General features: G+C 40.2%; 1 protein-coding gene across 2 annotated transcripts in view; it reads left to right on the top strand.

Moving 5' to 3' along the window:
- The window catches only part of FRY (FRY microtubule binding protein), a 512,138-nt gene that overhangs the window by 463,508 nt on the left and 26,980 nt on the right, over positions 1-21,650 (top strand). For both annotated transcript variants that reach the window (XM_062194404.1, XM_062194403.1), the window contains 6 exons: positions 71-232; positions 2,814-2,980; positions 4,289-4,478; positions 8,328-8,477; positions 9,404-9,502; positions 19,057-19,140. In XM_062194404.1, coding sequence (XP_062050388.1) covers positions 71-232; positions 2,814-2,980; positions 4,289-4,478; positions 8,328-8,477; positions 9,404-9,502; positions 19,057-19,140 — 852 coding nt within the window. The remainder of the gene's footprint in view (positions 1-70; positions 233-2,813; positions 2,981-4,288; positions 4,479-8,327; positions 8,478-9,403; positions 9,503-19,056; positions 19,141-21,650) is intronic.

The following is a 21,650-nucleotide window of genomic DNA, read 5'->3' as shown; positions in this document are numbered from 1 at the left end:
AAAGAATAATTAGAGCTGTTGAAGAATGGGAACTTGGTTCTACGTGTTATTTCCTTTGCTTTTCAAATAGATCATGACCCTCTCGCCCTCTGAGGAGGCCAACCCCATGGAGCTGCTCAGCACCGCCTGTGACTCGACCCCCGCTGACCCGCATTCCTTTAACACCAGAATGGCCAGCTTTGACGCGTCTTTGCCCGATATGAACAATCTGCAGATTTCTGAGGGCTCAAAGGTGAAGAGGTTTTGGCATTGATGATTGTTGTCTCCTTTTCTTAAAAAAAAAAAAAAAAAAAAAAAAAAAAAACTTCCTCTTTTCTGAGAAATATTAGGGAAGGATGAAAAGTGGAAGGACTGTTCGCTTTTTGTTCTGGGTGTTTTGAAATAGGTGAATTCTGTGCCCCTGAGCCTACGTTCTGAAGTTACTTTAAACTCTGACAGTCATGATTTCAGGTCTCTTTTAAAGGAAACGTTTTGCTTGAAAACTGCTGATTGGCGTGTGAGATCACTGTGACTGGGGAACTGCTAAGTGAGGTGTGGGCGTGTGCATGCACTGGGGGAAATTTTTCCCTGTGTAGGAACCAACTGTACAATTTGTGCATTGATTCAACACTCGCCTTTGGCATACTATTGGAATTTCTGATGTCAGTCATAGTTTAATGCTCTTAGGCAGGCTCCGAGGAGAAAAGTAACCAGTGGATATAATTTCCTGATAGAATTTTAAAAGAAAAAAATAAACTAGTAGTGTCTATTTCATTTTAAAACTTTATCAGGATTTCCAAGCAAGACCCTGTCCGTAAAACTATCCACTCACATGCTCTGGCTGCATAGATGCCCATCAGTGTAGAATTTTATTTCCTTATGTTAGAAATACCAAAAAAAAAAAAAACAAAAAAAAAAAAGAAATACCAAAATAATCTATTACTATTATCACAGAGCAAAAGTTTCTTTATCCTGAGTCTGATTATGGTTGTATAAGCTTGAAAGAGAAAATAGAAAAAACTTTTATGGAAATGTATTCCTTGACACATCTAATGGGAAAATATAAGACTGACCATTCTGTGTTGTTTCACAGTGGACAGAAACCAGGTCTGAGGTCTAGAGAAACTCTCTTCAAACTAAAGTCAACCAACAAATTGCAATGGCCTAAAATAGTTAAAACTTGAATAAGACTAAGATTGCCATATTGCAAAGGGTCTGTTATCAGCATTCTTGGAGTTAGCAGACTCCTTCTGTATCAACAACAACAAAAAAATTTGTCTAGTTTAAAATGCCAGAACCTAAGATTAAGAAATTAAATTTCATGAGGGAAAAAATACATGAAGTTTTTAGCTTTTGGCTTTTCTCAGCTGGTCTAGTAATTTTCTCCATTTTTTAATTGTGAATGCTAAATTATAAAGGTTTCTCTTTCCAAACACAATCTATGAGGTAGACACCTACATCAAGGAAGAAGTGAATTTCATTTCTAAAGAGCTATCCTGTTTTTCACAAGAGCTGGGTATCTGCGACATTTGATATATTCTGTGATGTTAGAGAAAATAGCTAAGAACACAGCTCTCCTCTTAGATAATGTTTTCGAGCACTGAGAGCCTGGACCAAACCCCAAGGGTCAGCCTCACTGCCAATACTGTAGTTTTGCTTTGCAGAACAAAGCAGGTCTGGATAGACCTCTGAAACTCAGCGTTTACAAGCAATTCCTTCCAAGACATGAGATACCTTGTTTTCCTAGTATATAAATGTAGCATTCTTGTTCATTTACCCTCTAATCCTATATTCAAGATACTGTAAAGTAAGTGGGTAGCCAGCTGTTAGCTCATGAGAAAGCTTTAATTCATATACATTTCTGTTTTCCTTAGTTTGTTTTCAAGAAAGTGACTCACTGAGACATGTTTGCATCTTTCTCTTCCTCTCTTCTCCTGGTGTGTGATCCAGTTGCCTTCCTTCCTCTCATAGAGAACAGTCAGTTCTCCAGCTGATTTTCCCCTGGCCCGAGTTCAAGCCCAGCCTCTTTTTCCACTGGACTTGCTAAATCTTTTTCCTGTCTCTCCCTGATCTCAGTTCTGCCTGCCCTGGGGCTCTTGTATTTCACTGCTCATTCTGCATGTTGAAGCAAGATGAGCACAGATGCTCACCCCTGTTCTAAGGAGTAAAGCACGTATGTCCATACATGCATATGTATGGCTGGAAGTGGGTCTTAGAAGACTTGCACTGCGGAAAAACCTGTCAACCAGCAAGCACAGTGAAGGACTCTGGACCACTTGTGTACACTACAGATGTTGCTTGGGCATCCACTGTTGCAGGCACCGAGGATTCCAAATTCTGGTTTCCCTTGGCAAAGGGATTCTGTATGTGGCAATATTCTGAATAGGCTTGTTGCAGCAGGCTGCGGTGGTACAGTGGGAGGGGTTCTGACACAGAGATGGGGTTTCTCATCCTGGCTCTAACTCTGATGACAGCCTGGTTTTAGGCAAGTCCCTTCCCCATGTAGAACTTCATTTGCTCAGCTATAAAATGTGGAGGTTGGACCAGGGGAGATGGTCTTATCCACGGTTAGCATCTGCATCCCGTAAGCATGGGTCAGACATGCTCATCTGGCAGCCCCTGTGGGGACTACTGAGGAGGAGACTGAACGGAAGATAAAGAATGAACAGTATGCGTTTCAGAGAATTCCCGAGTCCGTTTCTACAACTGCCTGTGCTGTTGCTAGAAAACAATCTCCATTTCCATCATGCTCGGCATTTCGGTTCCTTCCTTAGTTGAATGGACTTTCCCACGGATATTCTTAGATGCGAGGGCTTCTGCTCTGTCTTCTGCAGGCTGAGGCGGCCCAGGAGGAGGAGGACGCCACCGTGCATGAAGATGATCTTTCCAGTTCCATCAACGAACTGCCAGCAGCTTTTGAATGCAGCGACAGCTTCAGCCTAGACATGACTGAGGCAGAGGAAAAAGGCAACCGAGCCCTGGACCAGTTTACTCTTGCAAGGTAATGAAGTGCTTGGTGGAAATACTGCAGTTCCATCACACAAACTCAAGTTTAGCATCACACTTGCATTGCTGGGACTTCCTAATGAAGCAGCCTAAAGTGACATAGAACTTGTACGCTCTCAACTGAGTTAGCTTCACCCAACCCCAGTGGAGGGTCTTATGTGGAACCAGGAAAGGATGCTCGGGTCATAATTCCTAAGGCCATAAAACAACATGAAAAGCCAAAGAGAGGTCTGGGGACATGGTCCAGGTCTTGTAAATTTTTGTTTGGAAGGCTGACTTACAGAGAGAGCGAGCAAGCGAGAATATCTTTCCCAGGTGCATTAGCAGGGAGCTGGATCAGAAGTGAAGCAGCCAAGCCTTGAACTGGCACTCATATGGGATGCTGGCATTGCAGTTAGTGGCTTAACCAGCTGTGCCACAACGCTGGCCCCCAGGCCTCATACGTTTTGAAGATAACATTTGGCAAGCCTTGGAAATGAGCTTAAAGACCAAAATAAGAGGCTCTTTATACACTAAAGACCTCCTTTTCCTTAAGTATCTTTGAGCCTGGCAGCTGACTTCTGACACTAGTGAGATGTCTAAATAGAAAAAAATATGGAGAGGAAGGGGCTTTAAGAAAACAATAACACGGGCGCAGCATCTAGAATAAGTCGCTAATGACCATACTGCAGATGGAGTGTGGGAGAAGAAAGCTAAGATCAGGTTGCTCTTCTGGACACAGAATGAAAGCTGCTAGCATGACCCGACGAAGGCCTCTGCCGTGGTGGCCGTGTCTGTCCATGAAGGGGAAGGACAAGGGTAACACTTCGAGAGGAATATGACTTTTCTTTCTGTGCTCATCATATTTCTTCCTTCCTCTCATCCTGTTTTTGGGCCATTGATGCACATATATTCAGAAATACTCCATAAGGGAGAAACCAGAAGATTCTAATTTTTATAACAATGTTCATATTGAATATTGTAAGGAGAAGTGAAAGTACCAAAGCCTAGGAATGGATGTTTACTTTGTCTGGGACACAGCAACCCGGAAAGTGAGAAGCACACTCTTGCTGCAGGCCAGAAGCTGTACTGAATCTGTAGAAAGAAAATGAGAAATGGAGAAATTACAGAAAATCTAAAGGTGAAAATTCTCCTAAAATTACACACACACACACACACAGTCAAGTCCCCAAAGCAACCTCCAAGGGAATTCAGGGCCAAATGGGGACCCCCAGTTACACCAAGCCTCCAGGTTGGGATGTGTGTGACCTGGTAGGGGAGGAGGAGGACATCTGTCTCATATGGCCTTTTTCCTTTTTTCCAGCTTCGGAGAAGGTGACCGGGGAGTGTCTCCCCCTCCTTCACCCTTCTTCTCAGCCATCCTCGCTGCCTTTCAGCCCACAGCCTGTGACGATGCCGAGGAGGCCTGGCGCAGCCACATCAACCAGCTCATGTGCGACTCAGATGGCTCCTGTGCTGTGTACACATTTCATGTGTTCTCCTCTTTGTTTAAGGTACAGCGCTCACGTTCTGAGGACCTAGTCTTTTAGAGAACAAGTAGCTGCCCATTTAAGAAGTGATTTCTGTTTTACTCTGGGATTGGACTGTTTTCTCCTTCAGACCCTCTGACTTTACATTTCTTCAATTCAGCCTTCATCTCAACTTTGTTGGAGTGGGATTGTGAAGATTTTTTGTTGTTTTTTTGTTTTAGATTTTTATTTATTTGTTTGGAAGTCAGTGAGAGAGGGGTATTCTATCTTCTGGTTCACTCCCCATATGGCCACAATGGCCAGGACTGGGCCAGGCTGAAGCCAGGAGCCAAGTGCTACTTCCAGGTCTCCCACATGGGTGCAAGGGCCCAAGCACCTGGGCCATCTGCTGTTGCTTTCCCAGGCACATTAGCAGAGAGCTGGATCAAAAGTGGAGTAACCAGAACGTGAACCGGCACCCACATGGGATGTTGGCAGTGGCTTTACATGCTTTGCCACAATACCAACCCCCAGAATTGTGAAGATGTTGACCTTAAAGGCTTTAGGGTGCCATAAAGTACCTTTCACTTCTACCATTCTGACCTTTATTGGCACCATCGACCCTGGACAACCCTGTACCTGAACCATGAAGGGGCATCTCTGTCCGGCCTAGTCTCCATCTTCTTTCCTCTTAGGCATCTCTTTTCTCTTTTCTTCATAACTTGTATGTTTCTTTTCTTGTCTTTTGTTTGCTTCCCCCCACAACCAAGGCAATTAATTAATGTGGCAGCCACATCTATGAACACTTTTCTCCCTTCAGTTGCTTTTAAACACGTGAAAAGTCATTCTTTTGTTTTCTTCTGTGAACCACAGCCCTACAGTCAGCACATAGGGTCATTGTGTAGATTTCATGACTCCCACCTGTAAAGGGGTGCAGTACCAAACTTGGCCAGCAGAGTGCAGCCGTACTTCAACACCAGTTCCAACCCTTCAGCCAGGAACAGTTGGCAATTTGTACACCCAACTGTGTTGGAGTCTCCTGTGGACACCTTAAGATTTTACCTGTTGCCCATTAACCATGACTATTGAACTAAAGATACAGAGGGAACTCGACATGGTTGGTGACCGAAAGCTGAATTTTACTCCTGCCTGTCTGTTGGCTGTAAAAATTCCCATTAGTTCCTCTAATTAGCTTAGCTTGCTCTCTACATTTGCTTTCCAAATTTCATCAACTGATTGGCAGGGTTTAGAGGCAGCAAAAAGAGAGAAAAACATGTCATGGAATGAAGAAACATCGAAGGTCTTCCAATATCACTGGCATTAACCAGACGTGTGTGTTGAGTTTGAAGCAGACATATTAACCATGAAAATGGAATTGTTGCAAAGAATACTCAGCCATGGAGGTGAGGCTGTAGGTGAAGATTTGTTAACCTGGAAACATGGTTACCATATAATTTAAGAGAAAAGTACTTTAAGAAAATTATAATAGTGATCTTTTTAAAAAATCCCTAGAAAATAGTGAATATTATTAACCAGGATGGGCTTTGTTTTGTCTTCTCAGGGTGATGAGATTTGGACTGTTGTTACCTTCCTTCTTTCACTTTCATTCAGTTTCCTGTTTTCCTGTCATGAAAATGTTTTCCAGCATTTTTCGTTTAAGACATATTTATTTATTTGAAAGTCAGTGTTACAGAGGAGAGCCAGAGGCAGACGAGAGAGAGCTTCCATGCGCCAGTTCACTCCCCAAATGGCCACAATGGCCAGAGCTGGGCCAGGCTGAAGCCAGGAGCCTCTTCTGGGACTCCCACATGGGTGCAGGGGTCCAAGGACTTGGGCCTCTTTCCACTCTTTTCCCAGGCACATCAGCTGGGAGCTGGATTGGGAGTGCACAACGGGACTGGAACTGGGGTCCACATGGGATGCCGGCACTGCAGGTGGAGGCTTAACCTAGGATGCCACAGCTGTGCCTGCCCCTCCAGCATTTTTCTTAATCCTAGAACTCATTGAATTGCCAATGACCCTATAAGGGTAATTCAAAAAACTAATGGAGAACTTGTATAAAAGATAATTTCATTTTGGTACCAAAAAACTTTCGGAATATGTATTTGCCATGAGCTTTTTGATATGTATTTGCCATGAGCTTTTTGATGAAAAAATGGAACTACAACTTTGTAGTTCCAACTTGGATGATGGATGAATGAGGGGGCAGACCCATTAGCATCCTAGTTAATGCTGAGTTCTGTTGTGAGACCCATAATCACCTGCTAAAGGAGCCACTGCAGAAGGAAAATATGGAAAATCAGGAACTGTATCAAAAGTGCAAAATGAGAACTACAGCATTCTTAAATGAGTTAAGTCTTAGACACCAGAAAGGTTAAGTTGTCTTAAAACATCATTTCAGTAGCCAGAGTCCCTTGACTCGGTGGTGTTCTGAGATGGATGAAGCTATAGCAGGACTGGGGTGCACTGTAGCTTTCTTTAATGATGTGGAAAAATGCTGCTACTTAGCTCCTAAGAAAATCAGACCAATCTAAAAGCTCCTCCAAGGTTACTCATTAATCTTTTACTCCAGTGAATCTCTAATTCAAAAAACCAGATGAAACTATAATCATCTCTCTTAAATAATTTTACTTTGAGGAAGATGTCTTTTTGTTAATATAAAGGTACATTATATTTTTAAGCCTGGGAGAGCTTCATATAACCCATTTGTGAAGGATTGTAGGAACTTGTAACTGGCCACTGGCTCTTTTTTTTTTTTTTTTTTTTTGTCTTGGAGTCCTCCTATTCGTGCTGCTCTCTCTAAGCCTTTTCTGTTGAAATGAAACCTGTTAGAAAGCTGAATGGGCCATGTCTGGAGGGGACCTTGGGTTTGAGGCAGAGAGTGAGTGTCTTCCAGGAGATAAAATTCCAGGAGATAAAATTCCAGAGACAGTTAAAACCTGATTGAAATTTTAAAACAAACTACCAGAAAGCCACTGTTTGAAGTGAATTTAATGTCAAAAGATTCAGAGGCAAAGCCATTTGTTATATTGCCCTAAAATTCATTTTAAAATAATGTTTAATAATCCATATTATATGAGGGACCTTGAAAAAGTTCATGGAAATGCATATTATGAAAAAACTATGCATGGATTTCAGACCTTGTTGGCACCAAAATAAATCTTTTAATTCCATTTGTACCCTCACATGTTAAGTAAAATATGAATATATTCATTGTAAATGGCATTTGTCTAATACAATTTACAAAGAACCAAAAGCCTGATCTTATTTGGTGGATATGCTGATTTCCCCATATAAGGGTGGATATGGATTAGGTTTTACAACTCAAAGGGGGTACAGGGTAGAGACTCTTTGGGGAAAGCCAGTGCCAAGGAATGGAATGGTTTTTAGTTTGTTAAGACACTGTGTGCTAGAAGTTCAGCCTGCCACCAGCAGGGACTCCTAGCACATAGAAAGGCAGTGTTTACCGAAAAGATTCTGTGAGCATCCACAGGTTGGGACATGGCATTCTGGGTAGAAACTTTCCACAGTGGACAATGATATAGCTTATTGAGGTGAACATTTACTCCCTTCTCCTCTGGCCATCATCCTTGAGGTTCCATGCTCATTTCATATTGTATAAAGCTTAGAGTTTTTTCTGTTAATAAGAATGTATTGTATTCTTAAAACTGCCAAGAGTAGATTTTAAGTGCTCTCTCTCGAAAAAATAAGCATATGAGGCAATATATTTGTTCAATTTAGCTATTTCACAATATGTACAGAATTCAAAACATGTTGTACATGATAAATATTTTGTCAAGTAAAAAATTTTTTAAATGCTCTCAACAAGCAAAATTTGTTTTACCATGCAAGTTAAACTTGGCATTTACGAACGGTCACTGTTGTGCCTTGCAGAATATTCAGAAAAGGTTCTGCTTCCTAACCTGCGATGCAGCCAGTTACCTTGGGGATAACCTCCGGGGAATTGGGTCCAAATTTGTCAGCTCTTCCCAGATGCTCACCTCCTGCTCCGAGTGCCCTACCCTTTTCGTGGACGCTGAGACTGTGAGTATCCCAGGCCCGCACAGCTCAGGTGTGGAACTCTGGGTTAGCATGTTGCTGCTGTGAGATAACTCCCGCAGGCCTCCGGGTCTACACAGTAATAACTCTCTATCACCATTCCAGACCACGGCAAGGCCATTTCAGAGAGTCAGGAGAGAAGTCCACCTCTCTCTCAGGACTCTGACTTGACCAGTTGTGCATATGGCCAGATAATCACCCTCCCCTGAGAGCTGAGCTGGCCAGGGACCCTGGGTCCCCAGGGACACCATGCCTTCACTTTTCCACCCCCAAGTCCCACCCTGGATTCACCCTGCCAAACTGCAAGTAATGAGATTAAGGACGATTACACCAGTCTCTGGCTGACTGCTGAACTGTGACTTTATGAGTACAACTCAGGTCTCTTTCTTTGCATCCCCATTACAGCACAGAATCATCTCACTGGCTGAATAATGACCAAAGTTTAGGACCTAGGAGGATGTGCTTTAGTTTTAAAGTCCCTGAAAAGTCAGTCTTTTCAAGAACTTGCTAGGTGGTTAGTTGTGACACGACAAGGAATACAATGATAAATCATTCTATCATAAATTATTTTAATCCTGATTAAATATAAAACCAGTTTCCAAATTCTCTTTAGAGGTGTTCTTCACACTCCTTGGAGTATTACTGGATGGTGATGGTGGAGCTCATGCAGAAACCAGTTATCATAGCTTACCAAGGGGCCTCTGTGGAACAAATGGCAAAGCTTGTCTACCTATAGCGATACAGGAAAAAATAGGTATTTCCTAGGCATGGATTGGCAAGCTAGTGTTCAATCATAACTAATAGTGGAGCAAAATGGCAGATTTCATAGCTTATAAAAATTACTTCTAAATATACTATGCTTTTGTGTTGGTATCTAGTTATTTTAATATAAATTATTTTCCTGTCTTTAGCTCCTTTCTTGTGGACTTCTGGACAAGCTCAAGTTTAGTGTTTTAGAACTGCAAGAATATTTGGATACCTACAACAACAGAAAAGAAGCCACTCTCTCAGTAAGCTTTTTTGTTTCTATTCAGTGCTTTCAATTAAAACCAAATGAATCCAAACCACTGTGAGTTCTTGGGGAACTGTTATGATTAACCTGAGCTAGACTCTTTAGAGAGTAGAAGACAGACTTCATCTTTTCCTCTAATCTGTCATTTCCTATAATTCCAATTTAATGGTGGTAGAACTGTATATAAAAAAGAGTATCTACAAAAGGACCATTTTCAACTTTCACTTTTATACCTATGGGTATCCCTGTCAACAAACAGAAAAGTGTGTGTTTGCTTGATACGTCACCTTATTAATGTTGTACCTTTCTTTTTCCATTTCTTGATCATTTCCTTCCAGTCATGGTAGGTCTCTCTCCTCCTCTCAATCACTACTGATAGCTGTTTCTCCCTGTCCCTGAGGTTTCTCTTGGCATTTGCTCCTGCTCTTTACCATCTATATCTGGAAGAAGAAAAAAAGTAAAATGTTATACACAGAATGTTCTAGAAACCATCCATGCAAGCTGCCTGTTTTTCAACTGCTGCAAGAATTCAGTGGTCCAGTGATCTGAATAATACTGTGCACTGTCTAGTGATACCTACAGCTTCCTGTGATGTGCCAGATAGAGCCTGGATTTCAAAGTCAAATGGACTTGGGCTCAAATCACAGTTTAATTACTTAAAGGTTAGGACTTTAGATAAGTGATTTACCTTCTCACCTCAGGTTCACCATCTGAAAGCCAGTGATAATGATAACCAAACTGAAGAATCATTTTAAGGGTATACCAGTTTTATTTCCTGAGTCTTTTCTAAGAGTCAGAGCTCTTAAATTAACTCATTTATTGCTGGCAATTTTTTTCTTTTTTTTTTTAATTTTTATTTTTTTGACAGGCAGAGTAGATAGTGAGAGAGAGAGATAGAAAGAAAGGTCTTCCTTTTTGCTGTTGGTTCACCCTCCAATGGCCGCCGCGGCTGGCGCGCTGCTGCCGGCGCACCGCGCTGATCCAATGGCAGGAGCCAGGGGCTTATCCTGGTCTCCCATGGGGTGCAGGACCCAAGCACTTGAGCCATCCTCCACTGCACTCCCTGGCCACAGCAGAGAACTGGCCTGGAAGAGGGGCAACCGGGACAGAATCCGGTGCCCCGACCGGGACTAGAACCCGGTGTGCCGGCGCCGCAAGGTGGAAGATTAGCCTAGTGAGCCACGGCACCGGCCTTTTTTTTTTTTTTTTTTTTTGACAGGCAGAGTGGATAGTGAGAGAGAGAGAGAGAGAGAGAGAGAGAGAGAAAGGTCTTCCCTTTTGCTGTTGGTTCACCCTCCAATGGCCGCTGCGGCCAGCGCATCTCGCTGATCCGAAGCCAGGAGCGAGGTACTTCTCCTGGTCTCCCATGCGGGTGCAGGGCCCAAGGACCTGGGCCATCCTCCACTGCCTTCCTGGGCCATAGCAGAGAGCTGGCCTGGAAGAGGGGCAACCTGGACAGAATCCGGCGCCCCAACCGGGACTAGAACCCAGTGTGCCAGCGCCGGTAGGCAGAGGATTAGCCTGTTAAGCCACGGCGCCACCCTTATTGCTGGCAATTTTATCATTACCCTTGTCAGCTTAGGAAGTGGGAGGGAGAGTAGGATTGAAGCTGTGATCTGGGGGATTCAAAGAGTAAGCCACAACATGATACTACATCCATAAACTGTTCAGCAAAGAACCGCCTACATGGGAGATGTTCATTGTGAGATTACTAGTCTGGAGTTGTTTACTGATAGTGTTATCAGTGTTAGACTGGCTATTATCAAAATGACAAAAATAGAGATGCTCAGCTTTCATCTCCACTGGAACCCACTCAACCCCATAAGACACAGAGACCAAAGAGAGCAGTGTGAAGAGAGGAACAAAGCACACTGGAAACATGATCCAGCCCCAGCATCAATGCCAACCCAGATATCTATGAGAGCAACACAATCTACACAGTTTAGATCCCTATGGATGAAAATGTCAGCTTTGTGGTCCTATAAGCCCTGGACAAGGACTATAATTCAGTGGGCAGCTGGCAACACACAGATGAACACTGCAATGACAGTGTCCTGTATTACATGAGACCCTAGGATGACATACTGTTTGACGAAGAGTGGACAGCTCCTGCTTCTGACAACTTAACTGAAGTAGAGCTATAAGCCTTCTTCTCTGAAATGGGAAAGAGAGGGGATGACTACAACCTTGACCTTGACCTCCACGATTTTCAAGAACAATACGATAATAATCCCAAGCTTGGTCAATGGAACCCTCTGCAACCCCATCATAGGGCCATTCACAGCCTGCTCACTTTTCTCATCAGCCAACTCGTCTTCTAAAGGAACCTATGGGAATAATTGTTCCCGCCTCCACCACATACTCCTATGATCAGTTCCAAGCTGTGAGAATGAAGGCTTTACAAAGGTACAACACTACTGTCTCTGCTTTGGACCAAAATGGAAACCTGGACATACCCATGAGTGGGCTTGGGTCACACAGATGTTCAACTTGATCTTTCAGGACACAGATTATGCCTTTTGTAAACCATTAGATCTGGCCTGAGTATAACCTAGGGTTCTGTCTCTCAGTTCAACTCGCTGATAGCCAATTCCACAGCCTCCCTACATTTTTGTTCCTTGCCAAATGATTCTACCATACCCCCAAGTTTCTGTGAGACAAATCCTTCCCTGCTTTAAAGAAGATCTCAGATTTCTGACCAAACCCATTCAGGTCACAGAATTTCTGTGATTCATGGGGCTCGATGATGAGGACAGAAAAGAGGAAAATAGCCCTGAGGCTACTGGCAGTGTCTTATTTTATCCACACAATAGGATTTGAAGACCAAGAGAATAAGATTGTACACTGACTGAACAGTCATTGATAGGAAAAATTAGTCTATACAGGCATTTTTTCTTAAACCATACCATCTGAATTATACTTCAAATAAGAATGACTATGTTAATTCAAATATGTTTTTAACAAGTGATTAACTTAATTTAGAGACATAATTTTATTGTTATGTGGGTATTAAAAATTAAAGAATGATGAAAACTAAAGGTACTAGAGACAACTGATACATCTGATGTGCAAATATCAACACAGGGATAGAAGAACTATGAAAAAGCAAGGCAATATGACACCTCAGAAGGAACACTAATATCAGACTCCAGAGAGAGAGAGAGATGTTGACAAAATGAGTAATAAAGAATTCAAAGAATGATTACAAAGATATTAAAAAAGATAAGTGAAATTAAGAAAGCAATATAGGCTATGAATGGGAAATTCAGCAGAATGTTGAAAAAGAATCAAACAGAAGTCTTAGAAATGAAGGACTCAGTAAGTCGGCTTTCAAAAACACAGTTACAAGCCTCCATAAGAGACTAGATCAATCAGAAGAAAGAATATCTGTATTTGAAGACAAGTCTTTTAAAATATCCCAGTTTAAAAAAAAAAGAAAAATTATAGACAGCTTCTGAGACTTGGAGGACATCATGAAATGAACAATATTCAAATTTTGGGAATCCCTGAAGGAGGAGAAAGAAGTAGCAGCACCAATTTTATTCAATGAAACAGTAACTGGAGAAATATATAGATGTCCAAGGAGGCCTATAGGATCCAATAGACATGACTACAAAAGATCCTCAAGGCAAGCAGTGGGTTAAAGCACTGTTTGCAATGCCAGCACCCATATAACATCCCATATAATAGTGCTGGTTTGAATCCTAACTATTCCTCTTCCAATGTAGCTTCTTGTAGGGAGGCAGAGAATCATGGATCAAGTACTCACTCTTTAAAGTAAATAAATAAATCTAAAAAAAAAAAAATACAACATGGGCAGACATTGTAGCACAGGAGGTTAACCTGCATCCCATATCAGAGTGCCTGGTTCAAGTCCTGGCTCTCTGCATTACTAATCCAGCTTCCTCCTAGTACACCTAAGACACAGCAGATGATAGCCCCAATACTTAGTTTCCTGCCACACACATGGGCGACCCATATCAAATTCCTTGCTCCTGGCTTCAGCTTAGCCCACTCCCCACTATTGCAGGCATCTATATAACTCGCCTTCTGTCTCTCCCTTGCTCTGCTTTTCAAATAAATAAAGTCTTTTTATAAAGTACAACCCGAAGAGAGAAGTTTGGGGATGATATGACTGGCACATGGTTATAATGCCACTGTGTCCCATATCAGAGTGCCTGGATTCAAGTCTCACCTCTGCTTTCAATTCAGCTTTCTGCTAATGTGTACCCTTGGAGGCAGCAAATGACCACTCCAAGTACTTGAATCCCTGTCACCGATATGGGACATTTAGATTGAGTTCCTGGCTCCTGATTTTACCCTGGCACAGCCCAGATGTTGTAGGCATTTAGAAAGTGACAGGGGGATAGAGGAGCAGTTGAAATTCAAACCAGCACTCTGATAAATTTATCCTCTGCTCCTCTGCCAATTCAGATTTCTGATAATGGGACTGGGAAAAATACATATCTTTTTAATAATTTTTACGTTTTCAAGAATTACTTTTAAGGGAACATTGATTAGATTTGCAGATTTCAACAGAAACTTTATAGGTCAAGAGGAAATAAAATAATAAATTCCACATTTTGAAAGAAAAAACAGCTACTAACAAAGAATACTTTACCCACTGAAGGCTATCTTTGATAAATGAAGGAGAAATAAGGACTTTTCTAAGACAAGCAAAATATAAAGGAATCTATCACCACCAGACTAGCCTTATAAAAGATACTTAAGGGAATCCAACATCCAGAAGCAAAGAAAGATAACCAAGAAAAGACATGTGAAAGTATAAAATTCAGTAAAAAAGAATCACACATTCAGAATATATAGAATATTTTATTAATGACCTAACTAAATCATTACTTACCAATAATAGCTTTGAGTGTTAACAGACCAAACGACAATTAAAGATATAGAATGGCTGAATGATTAAAAATTATAAGACCCAATGATATTCTTTCTACAAGAAACTCACCTCACCAGTAAGACACATAGACTGAAAGTGAAAAGATAGATATTCCATGCCAACATACTTCAAGACAAAAACTGTAAAAAGAAACAAAGAGGATCATTATATAATGATCAAGAGCTCAATAAGATATGATTGTAAATGCACCTAATGTTGTAGCACCCGATTTTATAAAACAAACATTATTAGATATAAAAGGAGAAAGGTGCTCCAATACAATAATAGGGATTGTAACATCCCATTTTCATAAGTGAACAGATCATCTGGCCAAAAAATAAAATCAACTACATATATAAATATTTATAAAATATTTACATTTATATATAATATTTATATATGTATAGTTTATATAATATAGACAAAACAAACCTAACTGACATTTACAAGACATTCCATGCAAGAGCTAGATTACATATTCTTTTGATCAGCATAGGGAACATCCTTGAAGCCACAAAAGAAATCTCAAAAAATTGAAATAATATCATGTAAGAAGCTATATTAAACAGACAGCAAATAAACAATGCATCTCAAGAACTTAGAAAAAAACTTTAAAAAAAAAAAAGTCTGTAAAAAGAAATAATAAAGATCAAACCAGAAATGAAATAGAAACTAAAATAAGCAACAATATCAAAGATTGATTAAATCAATATCATACTGGAAGTTTTAGTCAGAGCCAATAGGCAAGAAAAAAAATAAAAGCCATTTATATAGGAAAGAAGGAAATCAAATTATCCCTGTTTGCAGATGGCATGATTCTACAGATAGAAAAACCCAAGGGCTTCACCAAAGACTGTTAGAACCAAGAAACATTCAGTAAACTTGTGGGATAAAAAAAAATCAGTAATAAGTATTATATTCCAGTAACAAACTCACTGAGAAATTATAGGAGCAATCCCATTCACAGTAGCCACACGAACAGTAAAATACCATGTAATAAATTCAACCAAGAATGTGAAAGACCCTATAATGAAAACTATAAGACAGAAAAAGGAAAGACAACCTATGCTTGGAACTGGAAAAATTAATATTATTAAGATGTCCACAGTATCCAAAGCAATTTACAGATTCAATGTGATCCCCATCAAAATATAAATAACATTTGTCACCAAACTAGTAAACAATACTAAAATTCACATGGAAGCACAAAAGCCCCCAAATAGCCAAAGTTATCTTGAACAAACAAAAAGCTGCCCACATCACATTTCCAGATGTCAGGATATACTGCAGAGCTATTTTATCCAAACCATATGATACTTGCCTGAAAACACATAAATAAGACATAAACCAACAGAACAGAATAGAGCTCCCAGAAATTAATCCATTCATCTAAAGCTAGCTAGTTTTTTGTTTTGTTTTTTCAGATTTATTTAATTCGAAAGCCAGAGTTAGAAGAGAGAGATGGAGAGCCCCTCCATCTGCTGGTTCACTCCCCAAATGTTCACTGTGGCTGGGGCTGGACCAGAATGAAACCAGGAGTCTCCCACAAGGGTGCTAGGGTGCTAAGCACTTGGGCCATCCTCCACTGCTTTCTCAGGCATGTTAGCAGGAAACTGGATAGAAAGTGGAACAGCCAGGACTTGAACCTGTGCCTATATGGGATGCCAGCATTGCAGGCTGCTGCTTAACCCACCCCTCCACAATGCCAGCCCCAAGCCAGCTGCGTTTTGACAAAGACAGCAAAACACACTGGAGAAAGAACATTCTCTTCAAAACATAGTGCTGAGAAAACTGTATATCCACATGCAGAAGACTAAAACTTGACATCCTCCCCCGACCTCTCATTATGAGTGGATTTCACTTTTAAAAATCAACTAAAACAGAGCCAGTGCTGTGGTGTAGTGGGCTAAACCTCTGCCTGCAGCACTGGCATCCCATATGGGCCCCAGTTCATGTCCTGCTGCCCCTCTTCTGATCTAGCTCTCTGCTTATAGCCTGGGAAAGCAGTGGAAGATGGCTCAAGTGCTTGGGCCCCTGCACCTACATGGGAGACCTAGAGGAAGTTTCTGGCTCCTGGCTTCAGATCATCCCAGTTTCGGTGACTACAGCCATTTGGGGAGTAAACCAATGGATGGAAGATCATTCTCTATGTCTCTGTGTCTGTAATTCTGCCTCTCAGGTGAATAAATAAAATCTTTAAAATAAATCAACAACAACAAAAAAAAAATCCAAAGAAATAACACCTGAAACTGTGAAACTACTAGAAAAAAATACATGGGAAACATTTCAAGATGTTTGTAAAGGTAATGATTTTTTGGAAAAGATTCCAAGAATGCAGGCAATAAAAGCAAAAACAAAGGGGATTTTATCAAAGTAAGGCATTTCTGCACAGCAAAGGAAACAGTAAACAATGAAGAGACAGTTGACAAAATGTGAGAAAATACCTGTAAACTACTCATGTGAGAAGGGGTTAATATCCAGACTGTATTAGGACCTAAAAAAAAAAAAAAAAAATCCAACAACAAAAAAACAAATCCAGTTAAGAAAATGGGCAAAGGATTTGAATAGACATTTTTCAAAAGAAGGAATGCAAATGGACAGTGAATACATGAAGATATTCTATCACTAACCACCAGGCAAATGCAAATCAAAACCATAATATCATCTCACCCTAGCTAAAGTGGCTAATTGCAAGAAGACAAAAAAAAAAAAAAATGCTGACAAGGATGCAGAAAAACAAGAACATTAATATACTACTGGTGGGAATGTAAATTAATACAGCCATTATGGAGAACAGTATGGAGGTTCCTCACAACACTAAAAATAGATCTACCATAAGACCCAGCTGTCCCACTTCTCAGTACATATCTGATGGAAATAGAATTAGCATACCTGCACTCCCATGTTCATTGCAGCACTGCTCACTATATCCAAGAGATGGAACCAACATAGATGTCCATCAACGGATGAATTGATAAAGAAAATGTGATATACATATATAATGGAATAGTATTTAGCAATAATGAATAAAGCAATATGGATGGGACTACAGATTATGTTAATGAAATAAGCCAGACACAGAAAGACAAATCCCACATATTGTCTATCAAATGTGGAAGTTAAAAAAAAGTAGTTTATCTGAACAAAGAATAATTACTGGAGGCTAGAAAGGTGAGGGCAGAGGGAGAAAAAAGGGATTTTGGAAAACAGGTACCCAAACACTGAAAGAATAGGTTCTGGTGTTCCACAGCATATTAGTGGGCTATAGTTCACAATAATGTATTATACGCTGTATAAAGAACTGGATGACAGAAGCTGGGAGGCTCCAAACAGAAAGAAAAGGCAAGGAAATGGAAAGGCTAACTGCCTGCTTGATCAGTTTGCAGTGAGTGCATATGCTGAAATACTGCAACTGTATCCCGTGAATACGTACAAATATTACATGCTTATCAACATTTTGAATAATTTTTAAAAGACAAAGATAAATGCTGGCAACAACATGGAGAAAAGAGAATTCTTGCATGCTGTTGGTGGGAACGTATGTTAGTATAGCCGTTGTGGAAACCAGTATGCATTTTCCTAAAAATGAAGCATAAAACTACCTATATGATCCAGCAATCCCACTATTTGGTATATATCCCAGGGAAATGAAATCAGTCTGTCAAAGAGACAGCTAAACTCTCATATTTACTATAGAACTAACTATTCACATCAGCAAAGAAGTGACAAGACCCAGTCTACCCACTGATGAATAAAGACAATGTGGTATTTATACAGAATGGAATACTATTCAACCATAAAAAGATTTAAATCTTGTGATTTGCAACAACAACATGGATGGAATTTGAGGGTCAGACTATTATTGCATGATCTCACTCATATGAAATCTTAAAAAATTGATATCATTGGCTGGCACCATGGCTCACTTGCCTAATCCCTCCACCTGCAGCGCCGGCACCCCGGGTTCTAGTCCCAGTTGGGGCGCCGGATTCTGTCCAGGTTGCTCCTCTTCCAGTCCAGCTCTCTGCTGTGGCCCAGGAAGGCAGTGGAGGACAGCCCAAGTGCTTGGGCCCTGCAGCCGCATGGGAGACCAGGAGAAGCACCTGGCTCCTGGCTTCGGATCGGCATGCGCCAGCCATAGCAGCCATTTGGGGGGTGAACCAACAGAAAAGGAAGACCTTTCTCTCTCTCTCTCTCTCTCTCTCTCTCTCTCTCTCACTGTCCACTCTGCCTGTCAAAAAAGAAAGAAAGAAAGAAAGAAAGAAAGAAAGAAAGAAAGAAAGAAAGAAAGAAAGAAAGAAAGAAAGAGAGAAAGAAAGAAAGAATTGATATCATAGAAGTTGAGAGTATAATAGTAGTTACCAGGGCCTGGCAGAGTAGTGGTGGGGAAAAGAGATAGTGAAAGATTGATTACCAAGTTAATAAGTTATAGTTTATAGGAATAAGATGTTCTGATATTCTACTGCACAATAGGATGACTATAGAGAATGACAATATGCTGTATTATGTGTGTGTTTACAATGATCTGAGCATTACACAATGTATACATGTATCAAAACATCACAATACTCTCCGTAAATATGTACAATTTTAAAACATCCTCAGGATATTGCTGAATTTACCTATGAATCTTTTTTTTCTGACTACAGTGGCTTGCAAATTGTAAGGCAACATTTGCAGGAGGATCAAGAGATGGAGTAATTACCTGTCAACCAGGGGACTCAGAGGAAAAGGTAATTAAGTCTATCAGAATGTATCTCTCTGTGCTCTGACATTGTGTGTTGGTTCTGATCTGCCTAAGAAGCATGGAACTTACGAAAGAGGTGGAACCAGTCCTCTCATGCATTCACACGAAACTCAGAGTAAGACAGAATGACTTTCAAGACATGCATGACTGTGTTGATGGGATTTGGGATGCTTTCATTCTTTTTGGAAAAGTTGAGATATAAAAATAACCCCTTTTTTCTGGACACTAATTGTACTAATCATTTCCCAATAAATCTGTTCTTAATTCAGAAGAGAAACCAAATTTCATTAGTTCTCCATTGAACCACTTAGTTCCTTCAACAAAGGAAATTTCTGTTGACTTTTCAGCAATCACTCAGATTTGCTCATTTAGAAAAGCTTCATGTACACACCTCAAACAAGCTGGTTGGTAAATGTATGCCATACTGTAAAAGAAAATGGGCAGAAGAATGTGAATGAATTAAAATTACTCATTCTGTGGTTTGGTATTCAATTCTTCCTGTATAGTCCACATAGCAGATACCATTGTTGAGCTTCTGGTCTTATCAGAGAGCCAAAATTAATCAAAAATCATACAGGGATAAATTATAATGTTTCATTAAGGACAGTGAATAACAGTGAACTATGAAAGCAAAGGCAACCTGATCAAATGAGAGAGTTCCTCTGTGAACTTGTCACCTAGGGAAAAAAATAAAATCTGAGCCAAAGTTAGCTAGCTGATGAGGGGTAGAAGGAGTGGCTGTGTCAAGACTTGGGATAGAAAGGAACCTGGTCATGGCAAGAGCTGGTGGCTGTAAGTTCAGGAAGCAACATGGAGCACTTTGGGAGCTGTGCAGGACTTGGCTGTGTAACAATGGTATGCAGTTGGAAAGTTCTAACCACGGAGAAGAATAGATTAAGGCTGTCTCGCTGTGTCTACTGTGGAAACAGACTGAAATGGGCAAGAGTGGATTAGGGAAGACAAAATGGGAGGCTGCTGCTCAGGCTAGGTGGAGAAGGCACTACATCATCTCTACAGGGAAAATATTTTACATTACTTACCTCCCAGAGGATCAGAAACCATCTCTATGTTAGCAACAGTATTTTAGTAAAAAGAAATCAAGTTTGGGGTAAAGATTTTAAGCCAAATACCAATGATTCAGTTCCAGTTTTGGAATTGTTACTGAACAAGTTTGCTCACGTGTACACCCACTGTTAAATTTTAGTGAAGAGAGCAGAGATTGAACAAGCAAACTGCAAAGCTGAGAAATATCGAGAAAGGGCACTGAAGTTTGGTTTGCATTTCTACATCACTGCCCTGCTGGAAGACAAACCTTTACATCTCTCTTTCTTGTATTCAGAGAATTTTCATATCTTTGAAGTCACTTAATCCCTCCTGGATAGGAAAGTAGCAAAGTAGCATTGGTCCAATCTACAGTTAAAGAAACCAGAGCTTGACTCAGTGTAATCTAAACAGTTTCCTTCAATCACCAGATCCTATTTTCTATAATAAAATTTGCATTAATACAGTGCTGATATTTAAGATATTTAGGAACAAAGATTGAAACTAAATCTGTGACTTATTTTTGTTAATGCCTTCCTACTGAGCCCTAAGAGTAACCAGACAACCTAGTTATTCTGTTTCCCAAGCATTCAAATTTAAAATACATGTTTCTATTGTATTTGTGTTAAGTTGTTTTATTTTCTTTAGTTGCTCCCTTTTTTATTTCCTGGTTCTTCTCCTTCAAACAAAGATTTCTCTTGTATTTGCTTATTTTTCATTCCCTCCTCATCCACTCTTCTTTGCTTCTATTTTGTAATACTTCCCCCTTCCATATTGCTGTGTTTTGTTAAACCCAAAGATTTAGAATATAGAGTTCATGTATTTATCCACTCATTTATATGAAGATCTTCAAACAGCTCATGGAAAAATCTCATTATGAAAAAATTATGCATGGATTTCCAAATTTTTGCACCAAAATAAACTTATCTCTAAATTCAATTTCCATGAAGTTTTTGAAGTACCCTTATATGTTGCAACTCTGTTATCATTACAATAATGGCTTGAGAATTCAAAAGTAGAAAGAAGAAATGTTTTTCTAGTACTATACATGTATACAGCTCATTTGATCCCAACAGTCCTTTCAAAATTAGGGTTTTTCTAATTTTGCAGATACAAAAACTGGAGAGACTAACTTTAAAGGCCATATTCTCTCCATTTGTCCATATTTTCTGTTGATGTTTGAGGCAAAACATTCACACAGGAAAAAGCTAGAGAATAATTTCTAGCACATAAAATATATCTAATCATGAGTGTGTGTGTGTGTGTGTGTGTGTGGAGAGCAATGTCTAATATGATTTTGGGGCCTGCATAAATAATGAGCATGCATAGAACACCTAGAAGAAATTAAAGAGAATTTGTTAGGAAAAGAATTACAGATGGGCAAATTCTGAGTGTGGTGTCTTCAGTGTTATTGCAAAACCAACCAGGCTTTGATCCCATTGTTGGTATTAGCTC

This window comes from Lepus europaeus, chromosome 6 (assembly GCF_033115175.1).
Source record: "Lepus europaeus isolate LE1 chromosome 6, mLepTim1.pri, whole genome shotgun sequence".
Taxonomy (NCBI): Eukaryota; Metazoa; Chordata; class Mammalia; order Lagomorpha; family Leporidae; genus Lepus; species Lepus europaeus.
The sequence above is the reverse complement of the archived record's forward strand: the minus strand, read 5'-3'. Positions and strand labels throughout refer to the sequence as shown.